At 46.6% G+C, this 25191-nt stretch overlaps 1 protein-coding gene across 1 annotated transcript; it reads left to right on the top strand.

Annotated features, from left to right (window-relative positions):
- The first annotated feature begins 9661 nt into the window (after positions 1 to 9661).
- On the top strand, positions 9662 to 24602 carry shc1 (SHC (Src homology 2 domain containing) transforming protein 1). The gene is given in 14 exon segments (XM_024385390.2): positions 9662 to 10007; positions 10010 to 10060; positions 10063 to 10472; positions 10798 to 10868; positions 11799 to 11862; positions 12553 to 12672; positions 12959 to 13012; positions 14371 to 14422; positions 16784 to 16910; positions 16976 to 17126; positions 17396 to 17453; positions 20621 to 20740; positions 21013 to 21257; positions 21422 to 24602. Coding segments are annotated over 14 exon segments (1767 nt in total). The 5' UTR covers positions 9662 to 9892; the 3' UTR covers positions 21551 to 24602.
- Positions 24603 to 25191: the final 589 nt, after the last annotated feature.

The raw sequence follows: 25191 nt of genomic DNA, 5'->3' as shown, positions 1-25191 counted from the left end.
GTGTGTGTGTGTGTGTGTGTGTGTGTGTGTGTGTGTGTGTGTTACGCTGGTGCAGGGCCTGGTGTGGGGTTGCTGGGTATGTGTTCAACAAGCACAACAATCACTGTATACCGCTGTGATCTGTATGGTGAACGGTGTCATCACACTGTGTGTGTGCGTTCAACAATCACTCTGTATACCGCTGTGATCTGTATGGTGAACGGTGTCATCACACTGTGTGTGCGTTCAACAATCACTCTGTATACCGCTGTGATCTGTATGGTGAATGGTGTCATCACACTGTGTGTGCGTTCAACAATCACTGTATACCGCTGTGATCTGTATGGTGAACGGTGTCATCACACTGTGTGTGCGTTCAACAATCACTCTGTATACCGCTGTGATCTGTATGGTGAACGGTGTCATCACACTGTGTGTGTGTGTGTGTGTTACGCTGGTGCAGGGCCTGGTGTGGGGTTGCTGGGTATGTGTTCAACAAGCACAACAATCACTGTATACCGCTGTGATCTGTATGGTGAACGGTGTCATCACACTGTGTGTGTGTTCAACAATCACTCTGTATACCGCTGTGATCTGTATGGTGAACGGTGTCATCGCACTGTGTGTGTGTGTGCGTTCAACAATCACTCTGTATACCGCTGTGATCTGTATGGTGAACGGTGTCATCGCACTGTGTGTGTGTGTGTTCAACAATCACTGTATACCGCTGTGATCTGTATGGTGAACGGTGTCATCACACTGTGTGTGCGTTCAACAATCACTGTATACCGCTGTGATCTGTATGGTGAACGGTGTCATCGCACTGTGTGTGTGTGTGTTCAACAATCACTGTATACCGCTGTGATCTGTATGGTGAACGGTGTCATCACACTGTGTGTGCGTTCAACAATCACTGTATACCGCTGTGATCTGTATGGTGAACGGTGTCATCACACTGTGTGTGCGTTCAACAATCACTCTGTATACCACTGTGATCTGTATGGTGAATGGTGTCATCACAGTGTGTGTGTGTGTTCAACAATCACTCTGTATACCGCTGTGATCTGTATGGTGAACGGTGTCATCACACTGTGTGTGCGTTCAACAATCACTGTATACCGCTGTGATCTGTATGGTGAACGGTGTCATCACACTGTGTGTGCGTTCAACAATCACTGTATACCGCTGTGATCTGTATGGTGAACGGTGTCATCACACTGTGTGTGTCATCACACTGTGTGTTCAACAATCACTGTATACCGCTGTGATCTGTATGGTGAACGGTGTCATCACACTGTGTGTGCGTTCAACAATCACTGTATACCGCTGTGATCTGTATGGTGAACGGTGTCATCACACTGTGTGTGCGTTCAACAATCACTCTGTATACCGCTGTGATCTGTATGGTGAACGGTGTCATCACACTGTGTGTGTGTGCGTTCAACAATCACTCTGTATACCGCTGTGATCTGTATGGTGAACGGTGTCATCACACTGTGTGTGTGTGCGTTCAACGATCACTGTATACCGCTGTGATCTGTATGGTGAACGGTGTCATCACACTGTGTGTGCGTTCAACAATCACTGTATACCGCTGTGATCTGTATGGTGAACGGTGTCATCACACTGTGTGTGCATTCAACAATCACTGTATACCGCTGTGATCTGTATGGTGAACGGTGTCATCACACTGTGTGTGTGTGCGTTCAACGATCACTGTATACCGCTGTGATCTGTATGGTGAACGGTGTCATCACACTGTGTGTGCGTTCAACAATCACTGTATACCGCTGTGATCTGTATGGTGAACGGTGTCATCACACTGTGTGTGTGTATTCAACAATCACACTGTATACCACTGTGATCTGTATGGTGAACGGTGTCATCACACTGTGTGTGCGTTCAACAATCACTCTGTATACCGCTGTGATCTGTATGGTGAACGGTGTCATCACACTGTGTGTGTGTGTTCAACAATCACTCTCTCTGTGGGCAACGCTGAGGTGTTGACGTGGGTTCTGAGGTTCTCTCCCTGATTCTGTGTCTCTAGCGGTTCTGCAGTTCTAGATCCTCTGTGTTTCTGTCTGAATCTCGGTTCTCATCACTGGAAGTTCTCACTTGGTCCACTGATCACTTTGGTTTTCTCTTTTCTTTCTAAGACTTGAAGAATATGAATCTTGACTGCCACATCAAGTGTATTGTTTCTGTTGTTACAAACAGGACAGTGAGATAATAACCTGTTCTTTACCAGCGGTGAACTCATGGTACAGTAGCTGCTTGGCATTGCCAGGTTAAATGTCCATATTTGGCCATATTTAATTTTAATTTTTACCTTTATTTAACTAGGCAGTTAAGAACACATTCTTATTTTCAATGACTGCCTGGGAACAGTGGGTTAACTGCCTGTTCAGGGGCAGAACGACATATTTGTACCTTGTCAGCTCGGGGGTTTGAACTCACAACCTTCAGGTTACTAGTTCAACGCTCTAACCACTAGGCTACCAAGGTTATTCACAATGCCCTCAAATCAGCCTGCATGTGTGGTCTGGTCTGTGTGGTCTGTCGAGAGAGAGACTCTCCTCTCCCTCTTTTCCTCTGTCTGTTTCCCTCCTTTTTTCTCTTTCCCTCCATATCAGTTCAATCCATCTCTCCCTCTGGTTCTCAGGTTACCAAACAGGAAAAGGGGGGAGGAGCCTTTTAGAGGGGAAACAGCCCATGTGCGCTCTACTATCTCCATCCCTCTCGCCTTCCCCTCCTCCATCCATTCCTTTGTCCTTCCCCGTGTGTGTGTGTGTTAGTGAGAAAGGGAGAGAGCAACGCTCAGTGCACACACGTGTATGTACTGTTAAATGGTTTAGACTGCAAAGTGGGAGAGGGGGGAAATGGAACGAGAGAGGAACGAGAGGGGGGAAATGGAACGAGAGAGGAACGAGAGAGGGGAAATGGAACGAGAGAGGGGAAATGGAACGAGAGAGGGGAAATGGAACGAGAGAGGGGAAATGGAACGAGAGAGGGAAATGGAACGAGAGAGGGGAAATGGAACGAGAGAGGGGAAATGGAACGAGAGAGGGGAAATGGAACGAGAGAGGGGAAGAGGGGAAATGGAACGAGAGAGGGAAGAGGGGGAAATGGAACGAGAGAGGGAAGAGGGGAAATGGAACGAGAGAGGGGAAATGGAACGAGAGAGGGGAAATGGAACGAGAGAGGGGAAATGGAACGAGAGAGGGGAAATGGAACGAGAGAGGGGAAGAGGGGAAATGGAACGAGAGAGGGAAATGGAACGAGAGAGGGGAAGAGGGGAAATGGAACGAGAGAGGGGAAATGGAACGAGAGAGGGGAAGGGGGAAATGGAACGAGGGAGGGGAAGGAGGGAAATGGAACGAGGGAGGGAGGGAAATGGAGGGGAAATGGAACGAGGGTAATGGAACGAGAGAGGGGAGGGAAAGGAAAGGAGGGAGGGGAATGGGAAGGAGGGGAGGGAAAGGGAAGGGGGGGAAAGGGAAGGGGGGAAATGGAACTAGAGAGGGAAAAGGAAGGGGGGAAATGGAACGAGAGAGGGGAAGGGGAGGGAAATGTAACGAGAAAGGGAAGGAGGGAGGGAGGGAAAGGGGGTGGGGTGGAATGAGGGAGGGGGTGAAATGGAAGGGGAAAGGGAGGGAGGGAAATGGAACGAGAGAGGGAAAGGGAAGGAGGGGTGAGCGGATGAGACAGGAAAAAAGCAGCAGCACGTGAGAGAGGGAGAGAGAGAGGCGGCATCACCCAGACAGATAGACAGAGAGGGAGAAGGAGAGGATAGACAGCGGGCTCGTCTCTCACTCAGACAGAGCTGGAAGGAAAGCAAAGGGGAATGAGAGAGCGAAGCAAGAGGAGGAGAGGAAGACAATGAAGGAGTGCCATTGTTCAGCCCTGCCGTTCTGCTGTTTCACATTCTGCTGAGACGGAGAAGAGAGGAGGAGGACAAGCTGAGGAGAGGATAGATGGAGAGGATATGAGATCTGGCAATGACTTAGTGATGTAAACGAGTGGAAGAGAGGAGAGAGCGAGGGTGTTTTAAACATGAATATGGAGCTCTGTTAATACCATGCTACAGATAATCACCTCTACTCTGTCTAACCCAAAATAAGGAACAATTGTTTTACATTTTTCATTCACTCTTGAAGCAAAGGAAGAGTTCTCAAGAATTTATTCACAACTCAAAACAATTATAGGTGGAAAAATTCCTGCTCTGCAGATTATTATACAATCACCACCTTTGTCATTACTTACCTAACAGTTAGGACTGTACAGGAAAACATTCAGGTTGTTGTTATGCAATTCTTTTCTAAAGCGTTAGCTATTGTGATTTAGTAAAGTTTATTGATATTAATATTGACTATCATATATGAAAGTATTTCATCCTCTGAAGCAATATATGTTGTGTTAATCCATGTGTCCTAGCCAGATTCTGGAATCAGACAGGTTGGGATGTCAACATTGATTTGGTTTTATGGCCGGTGCGACGTGGGCCAAACTTTGATCATTTCCTGAGTGGTATTGATCCCTCCAGGAGTCTCTGGCTGGCCGACCGGCTATAGTTTCTATAGTTAGATGTTAAAGACCGTAATGTCTCAGCTCTGCTTAGCTGCTCCTGGGCTCTGATTTGTGGAAGCAGTCTGTTATCTCTTTGTCTGAGATGTTTCTGCCGCTGTCAGGATTTCTCAATATAGATCCTGAGCAGGCTTCTCTTTTAATGTTTGTTGCCACGGCAACTTGCATCCGCCTCAGTCGGAGACAGACTGAGATGTAAAGTTCTTTTGACTCTTTTTCTCTTTTTTTCAAACACTGGTGCTGGTGCAGTCCAGACAACTGGTGGGGTGGTGATAACCAGGAGAAACAGTCCAGACTACTGGTGGGGTGGTGATAACCAGGAGAAACAGTCCAGACTACTGGTGGGGTGGTGATAACCAGGAGAAACAGTCCAGACTACTGGTGGGGTGGTGATAACCAGGAGAAACAGTCCAGACTACTGGTGGGGTGGTGATAACCAGGAGAAACTGTCCAGACTACTGGTGGGGTAGTGAGAACCAGGAGAAACAGTCCAGACAACTGGTGGGGTGGTGATAACCAGGAGAAACAGTCCAGACTACTGGTGGGGTGGTGATAACCAGGAGAAACAGTCCAGACTACTGGTGGGGTGGTGATAACCAGGAGAAACTGTCCAGACTACTGGTGGGGTAGTGAGAACCAGGAGAAACAGTCCAGACAACTGGTGGGGTGGTGATAACCAGGAGAAACAGTCCAGACTACTGGTGGGGTGGTGATAACCAGGAGAAACAGTCCAGACAACTGGTGGGGTGGTGATAACCAGGAGAAACAGTCCAGACTACTGGTGGGGTGGTGATAACCAGGAGAAACAGTCCAGACTAGAACCTCTAACCTATTTATGTAAATGTAGGCTCTGTCTAGAATTAATTTGATGCAGTGTTCTTACTGGTTTGCCATGAGGTATATCTCTCGTTCTCTCTCTTTAGCTTGTGCTGTGCCATCTTTGCCATATTAACTAGTGTCCTGACCGGGACAGGTGGTATACCAAGCCGATGTCAGAAATGACCAATCTGGATTATAATCAGATGATTCTACTGATACTGTATGTGGACATATCATTCACTTTGTACAGCTGTGGAACTGTGTAGTCTTAACTGGTATCATCAACTGTGTGTTGTTTATGTGTTAGTGTAGTGGTGACTTTCTCTACTTGTGTGTGTTTTCTATCTGTGTGTAGGAGAATCAGGACATCTCTTCAGGTAGAGGGCGCTATACTCAGCACTCGTCTGACCTACACTGTGTTTATTCTGTGCACTAACATCTGGCAGGGCGAGGGTTAAACCTGCTGTACTAGCATTTACTAGTGTTAACCTATGTTTGCTAACTGACCCGTTGGCTATGTTTGTGACATCTCGTCACTGTTAGCGACTGGTTCTGTCTGTTGCTAACGTTTCACAATTGAACGCAACTCTATACGTTCATCTGTGTTGACATTTTATATTTTAGTCATTTAGTAGACATTCTTTTCCAGAGCGACTTAGAGTTGTGAGTGCATACTTGTTCTTACTGGTCCCCTGTAGGAATCGAACCCACAACCCTGGCGTTGCAAGCCTAATGCTCCACCAGGTGAGCCACACGGGACACGTTGTCTACAGCCACTAATTGACCGTCGCGATCTGACCATCTAGCCTGCATTTAGCATTCCACTGGTAGTGCTACAGCACTAGGACAAATAGACATTTAGAGCATAGACTATAATGGAAGACTTTTGTAGTTATGCGAAGACAGTTAGGCTGTGCTAAGAGCCTGCCGTAGGCTGTCGTAAGACCTTAATAGCCCTTCATAGCCCCTACATAGCACTTCATAGCTAATCCCAGTCTGTATCTTGATGTGTTCTGGTGCTCTCTGTCTGGGAGGAGACGTTAGCTAGCGAGTGCTGTGGCAGGCTCTGTAGACAGACCCTCTGGTGCTAGACTGGTGTGATCGACTGAGCGTCCCTCTGTCTGTTGCTAGGCAGCCAAAATCAAATGGCTAGCTGGTAGCCCTCTGCTTCCAAACATACAGGGCGTTAGCCGTTAGCGCTTGTTGTTGAAAGTCAACTTTCTCTGGTATCATCGTGTAACTCTTGGTGCCAAATTGTCAATCTGTTACAAAGTTTTATCTCAGTGGGTCAAACCTGGCAGAGTAATGGTTAGAACAGGTGTAAAGTGCTGGAAACAACACTGATATGTGAGCTGACAAGCCCCTGGAGTTATATGCCAGGTTCAACCTCCACTATTCAGTCCTATGCTGACAAGCCCCTGGAGTTATATGCCAGGTTCAACCTCCACTATTCAGTCCTATGCTGACAAGCCCCTGGAGTTATATGCCAGGTTCAACCTCCACTATTCAGTCCTATGCTGACAAGCCCCTGGAGTTATATGCCAGGTTCAACCTCCACTATTCAGTCCTGTGAGCTGACAAGCCCCTGGAGTTATATGCCAGGTTCAACCTCCACTATTCAGTCCTATGCTGACAAGCCCCTGGAGTTATATGCCAGGTTCAACCTCCACTATTCAGTCCTGTGAGCTGACAAGCCCCTGGAGTTATATTCCAGGTTCAACCTCCACTATTCAGTCCTATGAGCTGACAAGCCCCTGGAGTTATATGCCAGGTTCAACCTCCACTATTCAGTCCTGTGAGCTGACAAGCCCCTGGAGTTATATGCCAGGTTCAACCTCCACTATTCAGTCCTGTGAGCTGACAAGCCCCTGGAGTTATATGCCAGGTTCAACCTCCACTATTCAGTCCTATGAGCTGACAAGCCCCTGGAGTTATATGCCAGGTTCAACCTCCACTATTCAGTCCTATGAGCTGACAAGCCCCTGGAGTTATATGCCAGGTTCAACCTCCACTATTCAGTCCTATGCTGACAAGCCCCTGGAGTTATATGCCAGGTTCAACCTCCACTATTCAGTCCTATGAGCTGACAAGCCCCTGGAGTTATATGCCAGGTTCAACCTCCACTATTCAGTCCTGTGAGCTGACAAGCCCCTGGAGTTATATGCCAGGTTCAACCTCCACTATTCAGTCCTATGCTGACAAGCCCCTGGAGTTATATGCCAGGTTCAACCTCCACTATTCAGTCCTATGAGCTGACAAGCCCCTGGAGTTATATGCCAGGTTCAACCTCCACTATTCAGTCCTGTGAGCTGACAAGCCCCTGGAGTTATATGCCAGGTTCAACCTCCACTATTCAGTCCTGTGAGCTGACAAGCCCCTGGAGTTATATTCTTGGTTCAACCTCCACTATTCAGTCCTGTGAGCTGTGTCTTGCGGCTGGAGACTGTTCATGTAAGACAAATTTAGTTTTCTCTTTGGATGGACTATACAGATTGTTCGGACTGTAGTTAACTCAGTGTTTCTAGTTAGGCTAGTACTGTATCGTACTGTGCTGTGTCAAGAAATACACATGCTTCTCTCAGGTAACTGACTATTGGCGTGGCTTGTTTAAACAAGACTTTCTGTGGTATCCATAAGGAGAGGGAAGGGAAGTTTAAGTGTAATGACTGGGTGATTGAGTTCTCTAACAAGCCTCCAGTACCATTCAGGTCTCATTATCATCAAAACAATCGCACCGGTGGTGTCATCAGCCAATGACCTACATTCTCTCTTGTTACATCACCACTGTGTGTGTCACTGTTTCTGTAACCAGAAAGAGGCAACTTCTCCAACTCAAGCACTTCTGATGCTATGGTGCTCCAGAACATATCCACTCTAACCAGGGCAGCAATGTTCTAGAACAGCTCTACCTACGGTTTTAGCCATATCAGAAACTTCAGTCAGGGACAAGCCCAGCATCTGGTCTTTTTCTTATCTAGTGGTGTCTGTTACTAGGTTATGTGCATTGTATAGACTCTGGCTGTAGTTACAGAGTGAGTGTGGAGAGAGACAGACAATCTTTGAAGTAGAGGGACTGTTTAAGAGGACAGTCTGGAGAACGGGAAAGGAGACGAGGGGGGGGGAGAGGGGGAGCGAGAGATCATTTGGAAGAGAAGGCAGGAAGTGGTGGAGCGAGAGAAGGAGGAAGTGCAGCGGCTACTGAGGGAGGCACAGAAAACAGTGTGGAGGAGGAGAGAGGGATTCCAGGAGAGGATAGGAGAGGACAAGCTGAGGGGAGAGAGAAGCGCAGAGAGAGGGAGAGAGACTGTACAGGAGGTGATCTGGAGGAAGAGAGAGGAAGAGGGAGAGAAAGAGAGGGAGAAGGCCAAGGCCATCCAGAGAGGACACGAGACCATCTGGAGGAAGAGAGAGAGGGAGTGAGGAAAAGAGAGAGTGAAAGAGTACAGAGGAGGAAGAGTTAAATTACTTAGGAGTATTCTCCAGCAGCCTTGGAACCTGAAACAAAACTGCTCACAGGAGAGAAAGAGGGATAAAGAGAGAGAGAGGAATAAAAAGCAGGAGGGATAGAGATTTTCCCTGCCAGAATTGGTGTCTGGCCATAGATCAGCAGGTCTTAACAGAACTTTGCTATATTAAGCTCTGCAGATAATCTTACTCTGTTGTATCGACCCGTCACTGCTGTGTCTTGGCAGTGTGTGTGCGTATCAGCACTGTGTGTGTGTGTCCCTTCTGATCTACTCGTTGGCAGCTAATAGGGTTTTTATGGGCCCGTGTCAGGCAAGAGAGGCTAGTCAGCTACTGCCCTGACAGACACGCTGAAACGCGCACACACACACCACACACCACAGACTCACACACTGTGCCATTTACAGGCAGAAGAGTAGGTTTCTACTCCAACACATGCTAACACACACAGACACATGAGGGTAGGCCTCTTGATGCAGTAACTCATACCACCTGAGTGTCTGTGTCAATAGACAATCACATTCTGAGGTTGTATGTGGAATCTCCATGGTGCTCAAAGATGAACAACTGGACTTAAGTGCCATGCTACATTAGTTGACATGCTGATGTGCTCAAACAGCATTTTTCAGAAAATCCTTTTTGATTCTGTCTATTGGAAAGTGGCATTCATTTCTGTGGATTGAAAGTGATAACATGTTGTAAGACTGACAGCGAAGACACCAAACAACTGAGTATCACTCCATCAGTGTGCTGGGTTAGACTCTTAGTGATCCTTCAATCGCTCCTCTTGCTGCTCTCCTCTTTCTTGTAGATGGTGTTTCTTGCGCAGTGTCTGCCGCACTGCCTGACAATGACGGGAGGATATAAAACAGGGTGGACGGACAGACAACGGTCACTGAGAGGGAAAGAAAGACGAGCGAGTTTTTGAGCGGGAGACTGATAATACAGAGAAAGAGAGAATGAACCACCGTTGTTGTTTAGACTGAATCACACCAGAGTGTGTGGACTTGTTAGAGAAACACTGAAATAACATCTTAGATCCATGATGGAGCTGGTCCCTAAAACTAAGTACACTCACTTCCGGAGTGAATCTCTCAGTTCGAATGACAATACCAACTCCAACCCCTTGTCCCTCCCCCCTTCCACCCCCGCAACCCCCTCACCCCTCCTGGGCTAACCTCCTCCCTCTCCTCCTCCTCTCTCACCCCCATCCTCCCCCTTCCTCCCCCCGCCGGGCTGAGAACAGCCCCACCACGCTCTGTTCCTTCTTCCCCAGGATGGGAGCCCTTCGCCTGGGCGTCTCTGCTACTCTACTCCCAGGCCTCAAGGTCTCCAGCAGGCCTCAGCGGGCTCAAGCCCCCATGGGGTCTTCAGGGGGTAACAGTTCCAGCTCTCCCACTCCTCACCCCCCTCCCTGTTTAACAGCCCCCTCTCCCCCCCATCGCCCCCCTCTGCAGGATATGAACCGGCTGGGTGGGGCGTCCAGGAGGGCGCGGGTGGAGGGGGGGCAGTTGGGGGGAGATGAGTGGACACGCCACGGCTCCTTCGTCAACAAGCCCACCAGAGGATGGCTACACTCAGACCATGTAGTCAGCACCACTGGGGTCGCCTACTCAGTACGGGTAAGAGTTGGTTGTTCTCTGTTTTTCAGTTTGTAGGATGTAGGCCTATAGGCTAGTACTTGCATATTTCTTTAACTTTCCATATCTGTCCATTTTTCTGTTGCTCTCTCAAAATGATCTATTCTCTTGTCTGTCCATCTTTCCGTCTGTCTCTATCTGTTTCCATCTGCCCCTCCGGGCAATATGGGTGTTCTGGAGGAAATGGAATCCAAGTTCATATGAGTTCCTTTCCTGTTTCCTGTGTAGTGTATGGGCTGTGTGGAGAGGAGTGCTGTAGGATGTGGCATCCCTATTCATATGCGTCTCCTCTTTATTTCCTGTGTAGTATATGGGCTGTGTGGAGGTGCTACAGTCTATGAGGGCGCTGGACTTCAACACCAGAACTCAGGTCACCAGGTGAGAACCTCCAATTGTTCAAGGGCTAGTTCAACCAATTACAAAATGTCATATTGGTTTCGTTACCCTGTAAGCAGTCTATGGAAACATTATGACAATCAAAATCCCCCGGAAGTATCTCAAATGTATTGTGAAGCTCAACAAAGTCACTTATAGATGATTTGAACATGATGCGTGGAAAATGCTAATATCAGTACCATGACTTGAATGGGATTTGTGCAACAATTGCTAAAACGTTAGCATTTGGAAACAGCGCCAGCAAAACCAAACCAAGGCATGGATTGCTGTCATACCTTGTCCTTAGACTGCTTACAGGGTAAGGAAACCAATGTGTTATTTTGTCATTTGGGTGAACTAACCGTTTAAGCTGTTGTTTAAGGCTAATGATCAAGTTACTGCACGCGGATGTACTGTGGTTAGGTAGTACAAAACAGAGCCATGTAGTTAGAGCTAAGTGTTGTATAGGGCTCTGGTTCAAAACAGAGCCATGTAGTTAGAGCTAAGTGTTGTATAGGGCTCTGGTTCAAAACATTGCAAATCACAAAATGTATTCTTACTAGCTACCTCCTTTTCACATACAAATGCATTATTTATCTCCAGTTCATATCCCCCAGTTCTCTTTTTTGCCCTGTTCTATTTTGGTCCCTAGCCGCTACCCATTCCATGTTGGCCAATCTGAAAGGACTGTATAGGTTTAACAGTATTGTGTGTGTGTGCCTACCGCCCTCACAACCTCTAAATTAGCATGTTCTGGAATCCTGGTGGTTTCCTTCTGGTTTCTATAGTGATGTTTGTATCCATGGTGAGGATGAGTGTGGTTGTCAGGATGATCAAGTCTGTCACGTTGCCAGATTTCATCTAATCTGCTGCACAGTGTGAAATCCGCACAAGTGTGTTACAGAGAGATTCTCACACGTGTTGTTGTTTCAGAGAGGCTATCTCAGTGGTGTGTGAGGCAGTGCCTGGAGCCAAAGGAGCCCAACGCAAGAGAAAGGTACACCAATATACACACACACACAGAGTATTATTTATTTATGTGTTAAGTGGAGGGCCGTGGTCAGGGCGTTGTTGGATCTGGATTTAGCTGGATTGACCACTCTGTGGTCAGTGGTACTTCCAGGTAATTACCTCTGTCTCTCTCTTTCTCTCTCACTGTCTCTCTCACACATGTACACACTGCCCCTTGTATGAGGGAGACTTGTGACTAAGTTGTGTGTGCCGAGACTAAGCCAACTCCAACTGGGCCGGGCCCAGTCCGTCTTTCTGGGGACATTCCAGTAAAACTTAAAGCATCCACCCAAACACTACATAAAACAGCTATATACCCAACAGACTGGTTTGGCTAAATCATGTCTGGCCCTGGGAGACTGTGGGAGACTTGACAAGCTTCAGTTGACCATATGAACCATTGAACAGAGCAGAGTCAGACAGGATCACTGGCAGCCTGCAGCTGTTCTTCCATATACACACACACACACACACACACACACACACACACGGCTCAGACATGCTTCTCCCTTTCTATTGCCTTCACACACACACATTCTTCTCTGTATATTGTACAGTACGTTTACTATGCTCTGTTGTTATCCTTTAGAATATATTCTGTTTAATCTTCCTTATTGGTGAAATCTTTCTTTCCATGTTGGCCTTCTGTTTAACATGAATGTCCCTCCCCCTCCAGCCGTCGTCTCGCTGTATGACGTCCATTCTGGGGAAACGTAACCTGCAGTTTGCTGGGATGACCATCAGCCTGACGGTCTCTACCAGCAGCCTCAACCTGCTGGCCTCCGACTGCAAACAGGTGACACACACACACAAGCACATTCGGGCATGGATCCTGAATGAGTGATTGTTGTTATTGAGCTATCTGGGTTTGTTATTACAGACTGTTACATGGTGTTAATTACATCATCCAGTCAGTTAGGTATTTAGTATACACTATATCTAACTGTCAATGGAACCAACCCATACTGCTGAATGGAGAAACATGATCTCTCTCTCTATCTCTCCACCTCTACAACTCAACTCTTTATCATGCTAAAATATCTCTTTCTTTCTCTTCTCTCTCTTTCTCTCTCTTTTCACAGATAATTGCAAATCATCACATGCAGTCCATCTCTTTCGCTTCTGGAGGAGACCCAGTGAGTCATATAGCCCTCTCCCTCGCTCACCTCACTATCCATCCTCTATCCCCACTCTATTCATTGCTCTGCCTCTGTCCATCCATCTACTTCTCTATGCCTCCCTCTCTCTCTCCCTGCTTCCCTCTGACCACCCATCTACTCCTCTATGCCTCTCTCTCTCTCTCCCTGCTTCACTCTGTCCATCCATCTACTCCTCTATGCCTCTCTCCCTCTCTCCCTGCTTCACTCTGACCACCCATCTACTCCTCTATGCCTCTCTCTCTCTCTTCCTGCTTCTACTCTGTCCATCCATCTATCTCCTCTATGCCTCTCTCTCTCTCTCTCCCTGCTTCACTCTGTCCATCCATCTACCTGCTTCACTCTGTCCATCCATCTACTCCTCTATGCCTCTCTCGCTCTCTCCCTGCTTCACTCTGTCCATCCATCTACTCCTCTATGCCTCTCTCGCTCTCTCCCTGCTTCACTCTGTCCATCCATCTACCTCTATGCCTCTCTCGCTCTCTCCCTGCTTCACTCTGTCCATCTCTACCCTCTATGCCTCTCTCTCTCCCCTGCTTCACTCTGCCATCCATCTACTCCTCTATGCCTCTCTCGCTCTCTCCCTGCTTCACTCTGTCCATCCATCTACTCCTCTATGCCTCTCGCTCTCTCCCTGCTTCACTCTGTCCATCCATCTACTCCTCTATGCCTCTCTCTCTCTCCCTGCTTCACTCTGTCCATCCATCTACTCCTCTATGCCTCTCTCGCTCTCTCCCTGCTTCACTCTGTCCATCCATCTACTCCTCTATGCCTCTCTCGCTCTCTGCTTCACTCTGTCCATCCATCTACTCCTCTATGCCTCTCTCTCTCTGTCCATCTACTCCTTTCACTCTGTCCACCCATCTACTCCTCTATGCCTCTCTCTCCCTGCTTCACTCTGTCCACCCATCTACTCCTCTATGCCTCTCTCTCTCCCTGCTTCACTCTGTCCATCTACTACTCTTCATCCACGTCAGTGGGACTCCCTACCTCTCTTCCTCAGACATGTATTCTTTCTTTTCCAGCTCTTCCTCCTACTCTCTTCCTCCTCTGTAGATCATTGTGTGTTAACAGCTCTTCCTCCTCTCTAGATCATTGTGTTAATAACTCTTCCTCCTCTGTAGATCATTGTGTGTTAACAGCTCTTCCTCCTCTCTAGATCATTGTGTGTTAACAGCTCTTCCGACTCAATGTCTTTGCTTCCTTCTCTCTTCTGACTCACCCACTCTTCTGACTCCCCTTTTCTCCTCACCCTCCTCTTCATATTTCCCTCTCATTTACCCCTCCCACCCTCTCTTCCTCCTCCCCATCCCCCTCTTCTCTTTTCTCTCCCTCAGGACACAGCAGAGTATGTAGCATACGTGGCCAAAGACCCAGTCAACCAGAGAGGTGAGACTCAATGTCATCCCTCTAGTAGATTTATCCAGCAGCACATCCAGTCCTTGTTCAGTACCTTACATCAATGTCATCCCTCCAATAGATTTATCCAGCAGCACATCCAGTCCTTGTTCAGTACCTTACATCAATGTCATCCCTCCAGTAGATTTATCCAGCAGCACATCCAGTCCTTGTTCAGTACCTTACATCAATGTCATCCCTCCAATAGATTTATCCAGCAGCACATCCAGTCCTTGTTCAGTACCTTACATCAATGTCATCACTCCAATAGATTTATCCAGCAGCACATCCAGTCCTTGTTCAGTACCTTACATCAATGTCATCCCTCCAGTAGATTTATCCAGCAGCACATCCAGTCCTTGTTCAGTACCTTACATCAATGTCATCCCTCCAATAGATTTATCCAGCAGCACATCCAGTCCTTGTTCAGTACCAGCAGCACATTAGTCCTTGTTCATCAATCAATGTCATCCCTCCAATAGATTTATCCAGCAGCACATCCAGTCCTTGTTCAGTACCTTACATCAATGTCATCCCTCCAGTAGATTTATCCAGCAGCACATCCAGTCCTTGTTCAGTACCTTACATCAATGTCATCCCTCCAATAGATTTATCCAGCAGCACATCCAGTCCTTGTTCAGTACCTTACATCAATGTCATCCCTCCAATAGATTTATCCAGCAGCACATCCAGTCCTTGTTCAGTACCTTACATCAATGTCATCCCTCCAATAGATTTATCCAGCAGCACATCCAGTCCTTGTTCAGTACCTTACATCAATGTCATCCCTCCAATAGATTCATCCAGCAGCACATCCAGTCCTTGTTCAGTACTTTACATCAATGTCATCCCTCCAATAGATTTATCCAGCAGCACATCCAGTCCTTGTTCAGTACCTTACGTCAATGTCATCCCTCCAATAGATTTATCCAGCAGCACATCCAGTCCTTGTTCAGTACCTTACATCAATGTCATCCCTCCAATAGATTTATCCAGCAGCACATCCAGTCCTTGTTCAGTACCTTACATCAATGTCATCCCTCCAATAGATTTATCCAGCAGCACATCCAGTCCTTGTTCAGTACCTTACATCAATGTCATCCCTCCAATAGATTTATCCAGCAGCACATCCAGTCCTTGTTCAGTACCTTACATCAATGTCATCCCTCCAATAGATTTATCCAGCAGCACATCCAGTCCTTGTTCAGTACCTTACATCAATGTCATCCCTCCAATAGATTTATCCAGCAGCACATCCAGTCCTTGTTCAGTACCTTACATCAATGTCATCCCTCCAATAGATTTATCCAGCAGCACATCCAGTCCTTGTTCAGTACCTTACATCAATGTCATCCCTCCAATAGATTTATCCAGCAGCACATCCAGTCCTTGTTCAGTACCTTACATCAATGTCATCCCTCCAATAGATTTATCCAGCAGCACATCCAGTCCTTGTTCAGTACCTTACATCAATGTCATCCCTCCAATAGATTTATCCAGCAGCACATCCAGTCCTTGTTCAGTACCTTACATCAATGTCATCCCTCCAATAGATTTATCCAGCAGCACATCCAGTCCTTGTTCAGTACCTTACATCAATGTCATCCCTCCAATAGATTTATCCAGCAGCACATCCAGTCCTTGTTCAGTACCTTACATCAATGTCATCCCTCCAATAGATTTATCCAGCAGCACATCCAGTCCTTGTTCAGTACCTTACATCAATGTCATCCCTCCAATAGATTTATCCAGCAGCACATCCAGTCCTTGTCCAGTACCTTACATCAATGTCATCCCTCCAATAGATTTATCCAGCAGCACATCCAGTCCTTGTCCAGTACCTTACATCAATGTCATCCCTCCAATAGATTTATCCAGCAGCACATCCAGTCCTTGTTCAGTACCTTACATCAATGTCATCCCTCCAATAGATTTATCCAGCAGCACATCCAGTCCTTGTTCAGTACCTTACATCAATGTCATCCCTCCACTTTGTTGCTTTTATGTGTTTTGTTGCTTTTTGTGCTATTGCTTTGTCTGCATGCTACGTGTTGCTTGTCCTATATTATTCTGCGTGTGCTCACTGCTCATTGATTGTCTATATTGTAATTGTTTTTAATAACCTGCCCAGGGACTGCAGTTGAAAATTAGCCAGCTGGCTAAAACTGGCACTTTTACTGAAACATTGATTAATGTGCACTGTCCCTGTAAAAATAAACACAAACTCAATATATTTATCCAGCAGCACATCAAATCCCTGTTCAGTACCTTTCTTTGGACAGCGAGGCAGTGCCAATATTCTGTTTCCTTACCTCTGTTGTTTACCCTCCTCTCTGCTTCTTTTCTGTCCAGCGTGTCATATCCTGGAGTGTTCGGAGGGCTTGGCCCAGGAAGTCATCAGTACCATAGGGCAGGCCTTCGAACTACGCTTCAAACAGTACCTGAAGAACCCCCCCAAACTGGTCACCCCCCATGACAGGTGTGTGTGTGTGTGTGTGTGTGTGTGTGTCACTCCTGAGTTCTAACTCCTCTCCCCTTTCTCAGGATGGCTCCGTTTGACGGCTCAGCATGGGAGGAAGAGGAAGATGAGGGAGCACCGCCCCCTGCAGATGTTCCGTACTATAATAACTTCCCCGGGAAACAACCTCCTCCTGGGGGACTGGTGGACATGAGGGCCCGCCCTGGGGCTACGCTGGTGAGATATATACATACACACACATATCAAGTAATTGTTAGTCCATTGTATTGAATCCAGACTGCAGCTCCAGGGGAGAGAGGGCAGTTCAGTATGTAGGCTAATCATCTGAGCCAGTCTCACTCTCACATCACAGCAGGCCTTAGTCTTCCACTCTCTCTGGCGCTCACCTTATTCACCTCACAGTGTGTGTGTGTCTCATCAGTTGGTCAGTGTAATGTATGTTTTTCCATCTGTATCTTAATTGCTTCTGGTGTGTGTCTTTTCAGCCCTATGGACAGCCGGGTCAGAATGATATTCACAAGCAGCCGCTTCCCCCTCTACCAAGTGAGCCATCCCTCTCACTCTCTCTCTCTCTCTCACACACACACACACACACAGCTAAAGGATATGAGGTGACACAATACAATGACTTGCAGTGAGAGAATGACACGGACACAGTGAGAGGAAATGAGTCAGATTGACCCTGTGTGTGTTGCTCTAGGACAGTGTGTGTTGCTCTAGGACAGTGTATGTTGCTCTAGGACAGTGTGTGTTGCTCTCGGACAGTGTGTGTTGCTCTCGGACAGTGTGTGTTGCTCTCGGACAGTGTGTGTTGCTCTCGGACAGTGTGTGTTGCTCTCGGACAGTGTGTGTGTCAACTGGTCTCTGTGTTCCCATAGGGGTGTTGTGACGTGAATACCATTAATGCTATGACAATTATTTAATTAAATCAATTTACTACGTTTAAATGATTATGTGATTAAATTAATGACGTAACAATTAACTCATTAGCAATCTTGGGGTACCACAGAAAAAGTTTGTTTAATGAGTTACCATTTCCCCGAATTGACTAAAGAATATCAGAATATACCTTTATCATATTAGTCATCCATGAATTATTATTACCTCATATCAGTCTCATTCTGAACCTCGTTGACTTGCACCAACCCTAGTCTGCATGATGATTCAGCGATACACAAACTGGCTCATTTATTTACTGACTAACTAAATAATCACACAGAATGACATTAACACACACAGGATAGATTATACGTTGATTACTAACATAATGCAATGAAAAGTCCCTAGTGGACTAACCCGATATGATGGCTGGTTACACAGTGAAAGGGCTGGGGGAAAAAAGAGCGGGAGAAAGAGAGACAGAGGAATTCATCTATCATACAAATCAAATCAAATCAAATTTTATTTGTCACATACATGGTTAGCAGATGTTAATGCGAGTGTAGCGAAATGCTTGTGCTTCTAGTTCCGACAATGCAGTAATAACGAGCAAGTAATCTAACTAACAATTCAAAAAAAAAACTACTGTCATACACAGTGTAAGGGGATAAAGAATATGTACATAAGGATATATGAATGAGTGATGGTACAGAGCAGCATAGGCAAGATACAGTAGATGATATCGGGTACAGTATATACATATGAGATAAGTATGTAAACCAAGTGGCATAGTTAAAGTGGCTAGTGATACATGTATTACATAAGGATGCAGTCGATGATATAGAGTACAGTATCAACGTATGCATATGAGATGAACAATGTAGGGTAAATAACATTATATAAGGTAGCATTGTTTAAAGTGGCTAGTGATATATTTACATCATTTCCCATCGATTCCCATGATTAAAGTGGCTGGAGTAGAGTCAGTGACATTGACAGTGTGTTGGCAGTAGCCACTCAATGTTAGTGGTGGCTGTTTAACAGTCTGATGGCCTTGAGATAGAAGCTGTTTTTGTCTCTCGGTCCCAGCTTTGATGCACCTGTACTGACCTCGCCTTCTGGATGGCAGCGGGGTGAACAGGCAGTGGCTCGGGTGGTTGATGTCCTTGATGATCTTTATGGCCTTCCTGTAGCATCGGGTGGTGTAGGTGTCCTGGAGGGCAGTTAGTTTGCCCCGGTGATGCGTTGTGCAGACCTCACTACCCTCTGGAGAGCCTTACGGTTGAGGGCGGTGCAGTTGCCATACCAGGCGGTGATACAGCCCGCCAGGATGCTCTCGATTGTGCATCTGTAGAAGTTTGTGAGTGCTTTTGGTGACAAGCCGAATTTCTTCAGCCTCCTGAGGTTGAAGAGGCGCTGCTGCGCCTTCCTCACGATGCTGTCTGTGTGAGTGGACCAATTCAGTTTGTCTGTGATGTGTATGCCGAGGAACTTAAAACTTGCTACCCTCTCCACTACTGTTCCATCGATGTGGATGGGGGTGTTCCCTCTGCTGTTTCCTGAAGTCCACAATCATCTCCTTAGTTTTGTTGACGTTGAGTGTGAGGTTATTTTCCTGACACCACACTCCGAGGGCCCTTACCTCCTCCCTGTAGGCCGTCTTCTGAACGTTGTTGGTAATCAAGCCTACCACTGTTGTGTCTCCGCAAACTTGATGATTGAGTTGGAGCGTGCATGGCCACGCAGTCGTGGGTGAACAGGGAGTACAGGAGAGGGCTCAATAATCACCCTTGTGGGGCCCCAGTGTTGAGGATCAGCGGGGATAGATGTTGTTGCCTACCCTCACCACCTGGGGCGGCCCGTCAGGAAGTCCAGTACCCAGTTGCACAGGGCGGGGTCGAGACCCAGGGTCTCGAGCTTGATGAAGCTTGGAGGGCTATGGTGTTGAATGCCGAGCTGTAGTCGATGAACAGCATTCTCACATAGGTATTCCTCTTGTCCAGATGGGTTAGGGCAGAGGATGCAGTTGAATAATACGCTCATCGTAAATACGGATATTTAGCACCCACTCATTCAGATTTAGAAATGCAATGTACATATTTACGCTTTTATGTCTTTGTCGACTCGCTCTGCTGAAATCGCCCGATCCGTCTGTGACGAATAGTTAAACAGAAAGTCTCTGGTTGTGTAAGTCTCTGGTTGTCCACTAGAGGTCACCATGTCCTTAGTAGTTGTAGTAGGTTTCATCTAACTCCATCTCCTCCCACAGGACTTCCTCTCATCACCATGTCCTTAGTAGTTGTAGTAGGTTCATCTAACTCCATCTCCTCCCACTGGACTTCCTCTCATCACCATGCCCTTAGTAGTTGTAGTAGGTTCATCTAACTCCATCTCCTCCCACTGGACTTCCTCTCATCACCATGTCCTTAGTAGTTGTAGTAGGTTCATCTAACTCCATCTCCTCCCACTGGACTTCCTCTCATCACCATGTCCTTAGTAGTTGTAGTAGGTTCATCTAACTCCATCTCCTCCCACTGGACTTCCTCTCATCACCATGCCCTTAGTAGTTGTAGTAGGTTCATCTAACTCCATCTCCTCCCACTGGACTTCCTCTCATCACCATGTCCTTAGTAGTTGTAGTGAGAAGAATTTCTAAACGGATGCCTCAGATTTATACATCCTGTGAATTATCTGGGTTCTTCTATCTGTGACATTGCAGAACAGATATTCTATTTATCTGTTCTGCTCTAAATGTTTCCCATCCCTGAACACCTCCCAGGTGATACTGACAGACAGTTATGTGATTAAACTCCTCTGATTGGTTGTTTCAGTGGGAGCAAAGGAGGGAGGGCGGGACCTGTGTGATGACCCTTCATACGTCAATGTGGATAAACCCCGCCCCACAACAGCTGCAGCCAATGGCAATGCTCACAGAGATGCGTTCGACATGAGTGAGTCCCAGTTGGCCCTATCAGCTAGAGTCTGTGTACAATACATCAACTGGCCATGCAGTCTATAGCAGTCACAGATAAGACTAATTAGAATGGTTATCAGCTATATTGCAGTAATTACACTACAGTAGAAGTCATTTGTTTTTTCATTTGGGTTTGGACATAGGGGAAATTAGAATATTGTTATCCTGAATGCATCAAGAATGAGTCTGGGCTGGTCGTATGGTCTCACAACGTCTCTCTCGCTCTGCCCTCTCTCCTTCTCCTCTCAGAGCCATTTGATGATTCCCTGGGTGTATCAGGTCTGGGGGTCTCAGCGGCGCCCCCTCTGGTGGAACAGCTGCAGTGCGAGGCCTGGTTCCACGGCAGCCTGAGTCGCAGGCAGGCTGAGAGACTGCTGACCCGTGACGGAGACTTCCTGGTCCGAGAGTCAGGCACCACCCCTGGACAGTACGTCCTCACTGGACAACAGGGGGGTCAGCCCAAACACCTACTACTGGTCGACCCAGAGGGAGTGGTGAGTTGGGAGGGAGAGGTATCTGAGTTAGAGCGAGCCACCCGAAGCCTTCCCACTTATCAGCTGTGACGTGATATGTTTTGTTGACCCTCTCTATGTGTGTGTGTGTGTGTGTGTGTGTGTGTGTGTGTGTGTGTGTGTGTGTGTGTGTGTGTCCTACTCAGGTACGTACCAAAGACCACCACTTTGAGAGTGTGAGCCACCTGATCAGTTACCACATGGACAACAGACTGCCCATCGTATCAGCAGGCAGTGAAGTGTGTCTGCAACAACCAGTGGAGCACAGGGCCTGAACACACACACACATACAGCAATGCAACACACACTCTCAGAAACACTACACACATAAGCAGTGCTGACAACATTAAGGAAAGCCAAAAAAAACACCTCTATCACTCTTTCTGCCAAAATCATTTGCTCTCTGCTTTTCCTCACACCCTTCTCTCCTCCTGGACGACTCACTGTTACCTCCGTGATCCCTCCTTCTGTCATCGAGGTCCACTCCCTCCATCCCTCCAAAGAACGTGGGAGTAACATCTAGGAACACTTTATTTTCCTTCTCATTGGGACAGAAATTAATACAATTTAGTAAAAAACGGAGCATTATTAATTCAATCATGCCATTGTATCATTTCTGAATGATTCTATCATAGTAAAGGAGGACTATGCACCTTGGAGGGGAGGAATGAAACATAGAGAAAGGAATGGAGGGATGGGGGGGAGAGGTCTTGATCCAGACATAGCAGAGGAAACAGTTTCTCTCACCGTCACAGAAGCACTCCAAAGACTTGTCTGATGATTGGACTCATCAGAGAGCTCAGACATGGACCCTCCAATCAAATATCAGTGGAACACAGGAACAGCCAATCAAATATCAGTGGAACACATAAATAACCAATCATGACTGAGATCAGGCCTCCTGTTAATATGCATAGACATTTTTGTGTCCACACCAATCAGGGCCCTCACTCACCCTCACGCCATTCCTATTAAAATACCTTTCATCTTTGACCATTGACCCCCTGAGTGATACCTGGTGATGTCACGGAGGACGTCTCTGTATGCAAAAAGGGGGTTGCTATGCCAACAACCATTGTCTCCGTCTGTCCAAATATGGACAAGGTTTCTTTCTGGCCTCTGAAGGTGGAGTTTGATAAAAGGATGTGATTCATGCCCATCTGACATCCGCCTGTCTGTCTGCATGGGACTGGTCTCCCTGTCTGTCTGCATGGGACTGGTCTTACCTTTCTGTCCTGATCATGACAAAGAAAGTGAACTTGGTTGGACTGGGGCAGCAGAAACCATGGAGATGACTCCTACACCAACATACAGTGTGCTAGTCTGTATCTGTCATGTGTACTTTCATTGGGAGTATAGTGTCTTTACATAGAGAGGGATGGAGAGAAGACTGGGAAGAGGCAGGAGGCCGGGGGGAGGTTCCACATCTAGAGATGTCATCAGACCTAGACACGATGTCATCTGAAAGAGCTCACAACCAATTCTACGACGATGTCACAGTCAACCCAAATGCTGCTGTCACAATTTAATCGGTGCTGTGTTGGAATCGTAGTTCGTATTAATGCCAATATTTTCTTGCTTTTCAATGGATTTGTTGTTAATAACTGTTTGCCTTGACAATCTTTGGCCATGTCTCTTGTCTGGACGGGTGGGGAGTGGAGAGGTTGGGGGGCATACTGGATGAAGTGTGTTTAATGCCAAAAGCATTCGGTCCAGAGCATTCAAAGCAATGAATTTATCTCCTCTCCAAATGTGCTGCAACACTTGGTCAGGAGATTAGCGTTTAGCGTTAGCATTAGTGTGTGATGTGTTTCTTCTCAGCTCACTGCAGGGAAAACTGGGAGCTTCACGAACGTTGGTCAGAGGTTGGACTTTGACGTGTTGTTTTCCTTGGAATTAGAAGATAGTAGAGGGAGAGAACGTGGAGGAATCATCCTCTCCCTCCTTCTCTTCATGATATGTTTTGTATCTTTTACTCGTGCCTTGTTTCTTAGATGCAGTCGCCTCACTCCAGTCTGTCACCTAATGTACTGTGCTTATTGTACAGTCAGTTGATGTACTTAATCCAAATGTAGTGGACCGTTGGATCCTGTCACATGGTCTCTCAGGCCATCACTGACTCTCACCACCCAGGTCCAGTGATGCCAATCCACTCCTCTATTGCACATTCATTCTTACTTCCTGTTGTCACTTGTTGTTGTCACGGTTGCTTGATGTCGCAGCTCTCATTGGAGTGATTTCCACTCCACCTGTAAATAACATCAGATCTGATTGGTCGGTTTGAGTTCTTGTTTCTGAAATGAAAGTCTTTATTGTTTAGATGTTATTAATAACATGGGTGGGACAGAACCAGATACTGTATTTCACATGTAATACCCACAGAATACTTTTCTCTCTGAATCCAATTCATTTTGATTCTAGCCAATGAACCATGTCCAGGTTTTTGAGGGAGGCTGAAACCAAACTGTAAATGTGGAAGTGAAGAGTAAACTGGGATCTGCCACCTGCTGTACAAAATATTTCTGTCTCATCAGTAGGGTTGCAAAATCCTGTGGTTTTCTAGAAATCTTGGTTGGAGGGAGGATTCACGGAATTCCTGTTTTATTCGCTTGTGTAATTCTAGGATTATTTTAACCAGGATTTCTGGAAAACCGGGGAATTTGGGGAAAGTTATCTGAATTTTGCAACTCTAGTCATGAGAAAGGGCTCTCTGAACCCGGACAGGTAATTGTTTTCATCTTTCTCATCGTGCTTGTGTATGTGTTGTGAGAGAGGATGTGTGGATGATCAGAGTTTATGGTTGGGAGTGTAGGGGTTGTGTAGTTCTTACATGGTGGCACTTGTGCTCTGTGTGTGAGGCCTTTGCTTCATTCTGTCACAAACACACAGGAGGGACAGCTGTGTTAGTCACAGACTGTTTAAGTGACTATAGGTCCTGGATAGGCAACAAGAAGTATACAAGCCCCAAGGTGTGTGTGTAAAAGGAATCATCTATCCTCTACATAATTTGTGAAGCATTCTAGCGTTGTCATTGTTCATCACAGTTGCCTTTGTTGCATGGAAATCATTTTTTAAATTTTCTATATTGTTGTTTTGATGTACTTTTTAATTTGAGTTTTGAAAGCCAAAGGGTTATTTTCAATTAGCCTTCACAAATATTGATTTAATATTTTACTTTTTACAGTTCTGTTGTAATACTCTTGTTCTTTTGTTCTTGTTCTTTTAATACTCTTGTTCTTTTGGGGGGGAAATACATATGTTTACACCTGTATCTGAAATCATCTTTCTTGGTGAGTTTGGCTTTAAAATGCAGTTTCTGGATTTACACTTTGGTCTCCTGTGATGTGTTTTCTTAAATGTTGATTCATAACTATTAAATAGAACATATCCCCTTATTTATTTTGCTAAATACAGGTGGGGATGATATATTGTTTTAATTGAAGTTCTACACTTTGAGGAGACGAACAAGGAGATTATGAGAGGACAAGGAAAGAGACAGGATCGGGCAGGAAGAAGTTACTTGAGTTACCACAGGGGGAGGGGGAGGCTTGTTGAGTTGCCACAGGGGGGAGGACGAGGCTTGTTGAGTTGCCACAGGGGGAGGACGAGGCTTGTTGAGTTGCCACAGGGGAGGACGAGGCTTGTTGAGTTGCCACAGGGGAGGTAGAGGCTTGTTGAGTTGCCACAGGGGAGGTAGAGGCTTTTTGAGTTGCCACAGGGGAGGTAGAGGCTTGTTGAGTTACCACAGGGGAGGTAGAGGCTTGTTGAGTTGCCACAGGGGAGGTAGAGGCTTCTTGAGTTGCCACAGGGGAGGTAGAGGCTTGTTGAGTTGCCACAGGGGGAGGTAGAGGCTTGTTGAGTTATCACAGGGGGAGGTAGGGGCTTGTTGAGTTGCCACAGGGGGAGGTAGGGGCTT

This window comes from Oncorhynchus tshawytscha, unplaced genomic scaffold, assembly GCF_018296145.1.
Source record: "Oncorhynchus tshawytscha isolate Ot180627B unplaced genomic scaffold, Otsh_v2.0 Un_scaffold_17_pilon_pilon, whole genome shotgun sequence".
NCBI classification, from domain to species: Eukaryota; Metazoa; Chordata; class Actinopteri; order Salmoniformes; family Salmonidae; genus Oncorhynchus; species Oncorhynchus tshawytscha.
The sequence above is the reverse complement of the archived record's forward strand: the minus strand, read 5'-3'. Positions and strand labels throughout refer to the sequence as shown.